The sequence below is a fragment of the Triticum aestivum genome, chromosome 6B, assembly GCF_018294505.1.
Source record: "Triticum aestivum cultivar Chinese Spring chromosome 6B, IWGSC CS RefSeq v2.1, whole genome shotgun sequence".
In the NCBI taxonomy this organism is placed as follows: domain Eukaryota; kingdom Viridiplantae; phylum Streptophyta; class Magnoliopsida; order Poales; family Poaceae; genus Triticum; species Triticum aestivum.
Genome location: NC_057810.1, coordinates 457,700,407 through 457,708,998, shown reverse-complemented (window position 1 = coordinate 457,708,998; position 8,592 = coordinate 457,700,407). Strand labels below are relative to the sequence as shown.

The 8,592-nt window shown below is 43.8% G+C and overlaps 1 protein-coding gene across 1 annotated transcript in view; it reads left to right on the top strand.

Moving 5' to 3' along the window:
• LOC123134230 (40S ribosomal protein S11) overlaps positions 1-8,592 on the top strand; it is a 25,030-nt gene extending 16,438 nt beyond the window's left edge. The window contains exons 2-6 of the mRNA XM_044553511.1: positions 6,408-6,448; positions 6,539-6,642; positions 7,739-7,883; positions 7,965-8,054; positions 8,499-8,592. Of these exons, the coding sequence (XP_044409446.1) occupies positions 6,408-6,448; positions 6,539-6,642; positions 7,739-7,883; positions 7,965-8,054; positions 8,499-8,592 (474 nt within the window). The remainder of the gene's footprint in view (positions 1-6,407; positions 6,449-6,538; positions 6,643-7,738; positions 7,884-7,964; positions 8,055-8,498) is intronic.

The following is an 8,592-nucleotide window of genomic DNA, read 5'->3' as shown; positions in this document are numbered from 1 at the left end:
TGGGAGTTTTTTTTTTAGCTAGGGTTTCGGACGGGGGAAGAAGAGATCCGAATGGAGGGGGTATAAATAGGCATAGAGGGAGCTAGGAGAGTCCAAATGAGGTGCGGTTTTCGCCCACACGATCGTGATCGAACGCTCTAGGACATGGAGCAGAGTTTGGTGGGTTTTGGGCCAAATTTGGGGGGTGTTGGGCTGCGACACGCACGAGGCCTTTTCGGTCCCTCGGTTAACCGTTGGAGTATCAAACGAAGTCCAAATGACCCGAAACTTGACAGGCGGTCTACCGGTAGTAAACCAAGGCCGCTTGGCAAGTCTCGGTCCAATCCGGAAATGTTTAATCCCCACACAAGAAAGAAAGCTAGAAATGACCACCGGAGGAGAACGAAGCGCCGGAATGCAAAACGGACAATGGGAAAAAATGATCGAATGCATGAGATGAACATGTATGCAAATGCAATGCACGTGATGACATGGTATGAGATGCATGAAAACGAAAACAACACACGGAGAAAAGGACCCGAACCCGAGAAATAAATATAACTTGACACCGGAAACGGCAAGAGTTGGATACAAATATGGAAAGTATATCTGGGGCATTACAAGTTCACTCCTCCTTCTTCAGCATCTTCAGGCGGTGCGAGCGGCGCACCGCAGTCACGGCCGCCCTCTTCTTCTTGCCCGGCGCCGGCTCCAGCACATCATCCTCACCGCCATCTTGTTCTTGCTTCACGACGACGCCGTCTGGGAGATCGTCCACCTCTGGTAGCGCATCCACGTGGATTGGGCGGTTGCTATCCCCCTCCACGGCGTGGAGGACGGGAGCCAGCATCTGCAGTTCAGGCTCGTCGTCGGAGAGGACGACTACCTCATCCACCTCGTCGTCAGAGTCGTCAGAGGGCTCGTCATTGGACTCGTCGTCAGTGGACTCGTCGTCAGAAGACTCGCCCTCAGAGTCGTCAGAGGGCCCAAGGACCCATGGATTGCGCCACTCCCAGTAGGCGTTGTTGATTGGGGCTGGGACAACGAGGACGGCTTCGGTGACGTCGTCCGCGGCGGCCGGTGGCGTGGTGGATGAGTGGTACATCCACCATCTGGCGCGCTGCCTGGGGTCGGGGGAGCGCTGCACCTCGCGCATCGCCCAGAGCAGAATGGTCGGCGCCGGGATGGTGCGGCCGGCAGGGAAGGCGCGCTGCTTTTCAGCAGCCGTCATCACCTTCACGAGGCCGCGGGCGTGGTTCCTGAGCATCGCGATACTGGGGAACCAGCGCGCGATCTCCCTGTACTGCGCCCGGATCTCCTTGTTGCCGGCGAGAGCTTCGATGGCGAGCTGCCATTCCATGGCGACGGCGGTGGCGGTGGTTGTCGACGGTGATTTCGACAGGAGAGAGGGGGAAGTGGAGTGGGCGGTGCGAGCGACGAGTGGGCGAGTGAGCAGAGGGCGTGGTGGGTGGACACGTAATAAAGTAGTAGAATCCGAAACGACTGGTTTTAATCAACGCACGCTCACCACGCTGCCGGCTGCTACGCACGCTGAAAAGAGGACGTGGCTAACAACATATAATAAGTTTGGCCGATACTAGTCAAACAAATCACCAGCACTAGCCCATTGGTATTGAACGCATAGTTACAACCAATTGGTCCTGGGTTCGAGCCCCAGGCCAGACTTTTTTTGTGCAGATTTTTTTTCGTACAATGAATGTGGCAATAAGTTATGTACTGTAGAAATGGCAAAGTAAAATAAAAAAACAAATCAAAACAAATCAATAGCACTTAGCCCATTTGTATTGGGCACAAATAAGTTCACATGTCACATTGTCCAGAAATTAGTAGCGCAACACACATTTAGTAGCAGAACACAAACTTAGTAGCAGAACACAAATAAGTAGCATACACTCAATAGTTTCCACTAGCATTGAAATAGGATGCAAACTTGCTAGGAGGTTTCCTCTTCCTCTTGCCTGCCAATATCCCTGGTTCTCCAGTGGATGTTCTTGGTGCATTGAATGTTCTTGTAGATGCTGATCCTCTTGTTCTTGCAGCTCTTGTTGATGCAGATCCTGTTGCAGGTGCTGGTGAAGACCTGGCTGCTCCTGCTGAAACTGTTGATGTTGAACCTCTCTTATTTGCTTTAGGAGGTGGAGCTGATGATGCTGGCATCTGTGTAGTTTGGTGTTGAGGTGGTGGTTGTGGAGGTGGATGTGTAGCACTAGAACTAAAAATTTCTCTATTCTCCTGCATGACAAAATTAAATCAGTTAGTAAATATACCAGAACTAAAAAAAGTAAACAAAGAATGCATCATTTTTGAATGACCTGGTGTAAGTTCTTTCTCATCTCAAGACTAGGTTTTAGAGCTTTCCCACAATTAGTATATCTGTGGCCTTGTAGACCACAATTGCTGCATGTAATTGTTCCCATCCTGCTTGTGTCCTTTGGAGCAGGCACCTCAAACTGCCCCTTTCTCCTAGCTGTCTGTTTTTTGCCTGCTTTTTCTTTGAACACTGGGGGCTCAATATCAGGAGTATGGGTGTCAGGCCAGAATTCAGGACCAGGGACAGGGTACACCATGTCTTTGTATGCTTCAATATATAGTGCTTTTTTGAAAAATTCATGCACATAGTCCTCTGGGTGCATGTGAATCTTGCTCATTGCTGCTATTGCATGACTGCATGTCACACCTGTCATGTCCCACCTCCTGCAGTAACATGAGTGAGTAGCTAGGTTCACACAGTACTGATTTTCCTTACTATTAACTTGCCAAATGTCAGGACCTGCCTTGTATGCATCACAAAATTTGGCATACTTCTTATTCTCCTCTAATTTCTCTGAATAGTTGGGTGTGATCATCCACCTGCTGTTCTCTGTTTTTTCCCTAGTCTTCTGCCTTTTGATCATCTGCTTAGTCCTAATTCCTTCAAACATAGTCCTAATTGGTTTGGCCCTAACATCAAGGATCATTTTGTTGAAAACCTCACTCAGGTTGTTCACAACAAGATCAGTTTTGCAATTGTAATCCATTGAAGACCTACACCAAGTCTCCTTTGGAATTTTTGAAAGCCACTTCCAGGCATCCTCACACTCTACTTTAAACTCTGCCATTGCCAATTCATGGCCATGTTTGGTGAATGAGTAGCTAGCCTGATCTACTAGCTTCTTTAGTTCTGCTCCTCTGAAACCAGCTGACTGAAAATTTGCATATATGTGCCTGAGGCAGTATCTCTGAGGGGAATCAGGGAACACCTCATTTATAGCCTTAAGAAGACCCTGATTGTAAATTTATAACCATGGTCATGAACAAAAGGAAATAAAGCTACTAATAACAATATATATCTGAACTAGTGGCTAAGATAGGGTGCATACTTTTGCCTGTCAGAAATAATGGTGTAGGTTCCAAATTTGCTACCACTTCCAATGCAACATCTTAGCTGGGTTAGGAACCATGTTCAACTATCTGAATCTTCCTTATCAACCACACCAAAGGCTATGGGGTAGATGTTGTTATTGCCATCTCTTCCTGTGGCTGCAAGTATTTGCTGTCCAGTGGTTAGCTTGATGAAGCAACCATCAAGCCCTGCATCCATACCCAAATTAGCTACTATATATTTACAACAAGATATTTTGAACAAATTGCAGTTATAGATTTACCTATAAAGGGCCTGCAACCATTAAGAAATCCTTGCTTTGATGCATGCAAGCAGTAGAACATGTACTTAAATCTAGGTGTTGGGGCAGGGTTTTCTGGGTCCTCAAATGTTGTAACTACACACCTGCTACCAGGGTTTGTGTCAAGAACTGCTTGTAGGTAGTCCCTCAGTCTATAGTACTGCTCCTTCTGGTCACCTTGTACAACCTTAGTAGCCTTCCTCCTTGCCCTATAGGCCACACTCTTTGATACATCAACTGAAAACTTGACTTTGCTGTTTTTAATAAGTGAATCCACAGGTGCTCTAGGATCTGCTCTAAGAGAAGGCTCAACTGTTTTGGAAAGCCACTTAGTAGTAACCTTTGTGTTCTCTGCTGATGCTGGACAAATGTGCTCCATGTTACATTTCTTAATGCAAAATGTTCTTTCATGAGCTATCCTAGAGGCACACATGTAAAATTCACATCCATGCTCTCTTTGTGAACACCAAACAATAATTCTTGTTGGAGTGTTCCTGTGGTAGTGAAAAGACCTCAAAGTCCTTATATGAAAATCTCTTAATGCTTCTCTGAACTGGTAAACACTATCAAAACACAAGTTCTTGCACAAGAGTAAATGTGAATTGGGAATTGAGGGGTCAAAATATAGCCTTTCCTTCATCTTTTTCTTACTACTCTTTGTGTTTGGCTTCTTCATGAGGTATGGTAGTTCAACATCATCTACTTCTTCCTCATCACTTATGCCTGCATCACCAGCAAAACAAAACTCATCTGCTTCAGGAAACCAATCTTCAAAACGTTTTTTCTCTACCTCTTTGTGACATCTGCTAGTTGGACCAGGATTCTTCACATGTTTGACAATAGCAGTAGTTTGCAATGTTGTATCCTCTTCAGAGACACACACTATTTCCATTGGTTGAACAGCTTCAGCACTCCCATCTGAATGAACTGAACCCTCAGAACAAAATTCAGACACTTCAGTGTCTCCTTCAAAGTGGTTCAAATCTGCCTCTCTTTGAATCTTGCTCCTCTCAAGCTGAGCCTTTCTATCATCTATCTGATTCTGAAGCTCAGATTGCTCCACAACCTTTTTCACACAGCAGCTCTCTTGAGTGTTCATGTAATTCTCATTAGCCCGTGTACTAATTCCAGGTTCAACATTTCTCACAACCCTTATGTTGACTAGCTTGACATGATGAAAAAAGTCCAACATTTCATGAACACTAGCTTCATTACCTAAATACTTTACTCTGTCAGATCCAATTTCCTCCTCCTTCACATAGTACATGTAATCACTGTCCCCATACCCTTCACTAGCAATGAGTGATTGTAGAGTAAGCAAAGAAATATCTGACTCAAATATACCCCTTTTCACAGGGTTTCTTCCCTCTAAATGAAACCATATATCCCACTTCTGGTCAGCCAAACTGCACAAATAAGTGCTCATGAATTGAATTGAAATTGACTGAGCTATACAGTTTACTGACTCCAGTTTACTACACATGTCCAACTAATAGAAACAAACACATCTTACTAATTTGCAATGTTGAAGCAGCTAACCAAAAGCCCAGCAGATGATACTTGCATACCTGCGACCCATTGGCGATGACTGGGAGAGCGGTGCCTCCGGCTGCTGCGAGCCAGCCTGCATCGAGAAACTGGTGCTCCCCAACCAATTATCGACTGAGCCGCTGGCCATCGGTGGAGGCGCGGGCGAGGCAGCAGCGTCCAAACTTGTCTCGCCACCAGCGTCGCCGCCGCCAACATTGCCGCCGCCAGCGCCGCCGCCCTCCGAAATCAACGAGGACATGGCGGCCGCCACCTAGGTCAGAGAGAGGGAGAGGAGGGGGAGAGTGAATCGAGAGGGGAATGGATCAGATTTGACCCGCACCGCACCGACAGGCACCGTTCCGACAGCGGACGGGCCGTTAACGGCCATCTACGCGCGGCGGGCGACCGTTAGCCAACGTGGCGCCTGATTCGCGGGCCCAACCGGTCAGATTCGGGGTTAGCGCGGGTGAAGCGAGCGATTTCACGAGTTGGTAGTTTTTTGCCACGGTTTAGTCCAAATTTGGTAGTTTTTCGCACAAAATCGTAAAGTGGTAGTTTTTCGTCACGTTTCCGTCAATTGTGGTAGTTTTTGGTTAAATACTCGTTCGAAAATGCTCTTTAGAGCTCGGGCTCGGAGCCCGAGTTTGACTTGATGAAAATTCAAATTTTCACGTTTCAATTTTTTTTGAAAAAAATACACACATACTTAGAGACATAAAGCATATGTGTGTAAATTTTCAGGCCGAAACACCTTAAAATGAATGCTACACAAAAAGAACAAATCTGAGGCTTTTTAGTAGATGCACTATTCATCCTCAAAGTCCATGAATTTGTCTTTTTTGCACAGACTGCATTTTAGGGTATTTCATCCTCAAATTTTACATACACACACATAACATCCTTATTTACTTGTATGATTTTTTTGAAATTGAAAAGTGCAAATTTTGAATTTTTCAAAAAATCCGGCCTCCATGGAGGCCGAGCTCCAAAACGCCCTACTCGTGAAAGTTAGGCTATTGTTCTGTTCACTGTCACCCTCTAATCCCCATTGCCCATGTGTCAATAAGCTCAGGTTCTTGGATAATCTTGCCACGCTACTGGCTTTATATTTCTTGGTCACAAGTTAGCCATATTAGACAGAATGTTTGGGATGCTTAGGTATTCCCAGGCTTTAATCAAACAACATGTCCTAAACAGTTTTTCTGGCTTTTGCAGACTGAGAAGGCTTTCCTGAAGCAGCCTAAGGTGTTCCTCTGGTACGAGGAACTGTTGTTTTTTCATTATACAAGTAAGATGGTAAAATATGTGTCCTGAATTGGTGATCATGACTTGATTTGCAATTATAGCTCAAAGAAGACCACAAAGGGGAATAATAAGCCTGGCAAGGAGGGCAACAGGTTCTGGAAAAGTGTTGGCCTTGGTTTCAAGACTCCCAAGGAAGCCATTGAGGGTATGTTCTGTCACTCCTTTTCCCAATTGTAATGTGATAGCATAGATGGTGTGCTGCTTTGTCCATTTTGTAGTATCGAATGTTATTAATTGCCTTGTACTCATGGACTTGCTGAAGCATGTGACCGTTATTCAGTATTTTCTTCTTCTTATGTTTGTATGTTGTTTAGCTAGATATACATTTTGTACTTTATCTACACCATAAAGATCAGTATAGCCTGCAACTTGGGGAAGTTTAGTGTTGTTGTTTATCTGTTATGACTTGCGATGTTGATGTGCAGTGAGCATTTATACTTGTTCTGAAATATCATCTAGATTCCGCAGTCTACTGTGCTCGTGCTATAAATATTTTTCATCAGCTTGTTATTTTTGCAGTGTTCTAATGTATTTGAAATTATTGTGTCAAACATACATTTTGTTGGTATGGTACACAAATTTAATGTGGTATAGAGCCAAGAGGTCTCGAGTTCCAAGACCTGGCAAAAACACTATCAAATAAAAAATGCAGCCTACACTGGTCCCACATTATTACTACTAAGGATTCCCTTCCTGGGAAGGGAGTTCATATTTAATTCCTCCTTTGTTGTCTGATGCGTTATGCCTTATGTTCTACAATCTTTTCTTTTCAAACTGAAAGGCTTTGAACTGTTGAGTGTTTTTAGCGATGTGTCATCTGACGTCATTTAAACTATTGAGTGTTTGTTTTTGATGGTCTTCCGTTCATAGATTCTCTTTTATGCTAATAGAAAGAAAGGGCAATGCTTGTTAATACGTGAAGTTGTCTTTGACCTTTGCTTTTTCTTTATCTACGTGATTTCATATGAATATAATTTGTTCTTTAAATTATGATGTTGACCAAGAATATTACTTTTGTTTTAATTATGCATTTATCATTTGTCATTCTTCAATTTTGTTTCAAATGCCAGGTTAATCAAGCGGATCTTGTTCGATTAGTTTCTTCACGATAAACTTCGTCACAAAATTTGTTTGAATTTTGATATCATTCGGTTTGTCAGTGTGCTTAGTCATTATTGTTTGTCCAGTTCAGCCGCACATTGCGCAAACTATGCTTGTATTTAATCTGGCTTGTGTTGCAGGAACCTACATTGATAAGAAGTGCCCATTCACTGGCACTATGTCAATTAGAGGTCGCGTCATTACTGGAACATGTCATAGTGCTAAAATGAACTGGACCATCATTGTTCGTAGGAACTACCTTCACTATGTCAAAAAATACCAGAGGCAAGCTAATCAATCTTCTTCATTGGTTTTAAATTGTTTGTGTTGTTGCAACATAAGCAATATAGTGATATTCGTGAATAGGTATGAGAAGAGGCACTCCAACATCCCTGCCCACATTTCCCCTTGCTTCCGTGTGAGAGAAGGAGATCACGTAATCATTGGCCAGTGCAGGTAAAAGTTATGTACTCCCTCCGTCCCATAATGTAAGACGTTTTTTGACACTATACTAGTGTGAAAAACGTCTTATATTATAGGACGGAGGGAGTACTTCTATAATACACATGCACATTGACACCATTAACAGACATTAGCTTAGCTAGCTACTCCCTCCATTCACAAATGTATAATGTTTTGGATATTTTAGTATGTAATATGTACGAACTGAAATGAGTGAACAAACACACTAAAACGTGTCTATACACATCCGAGTCAGAAAAAAGTTAGACATCTTATATTTATGAACAGAGGGAGTAGATAACTGTGAACTTGGACATGTTTTTGGTTAAATGGGGCATGTCATGACCTCATCATCACACTGTCTGAGTGAGAGTTGAAAGCTTATGTTGTCGTGTTTATGATACCCGGTAATTGAGTTAAATCAATTATGCCATGTAGGCCGCTGTCCAAGACGGTGCGGTTCAATGTGTTGAAGGTGGTCCCAGCAGGGTCAAAGAGTGGTGCGGTGAAGAAGGCGTTCACCGGTGCCTGA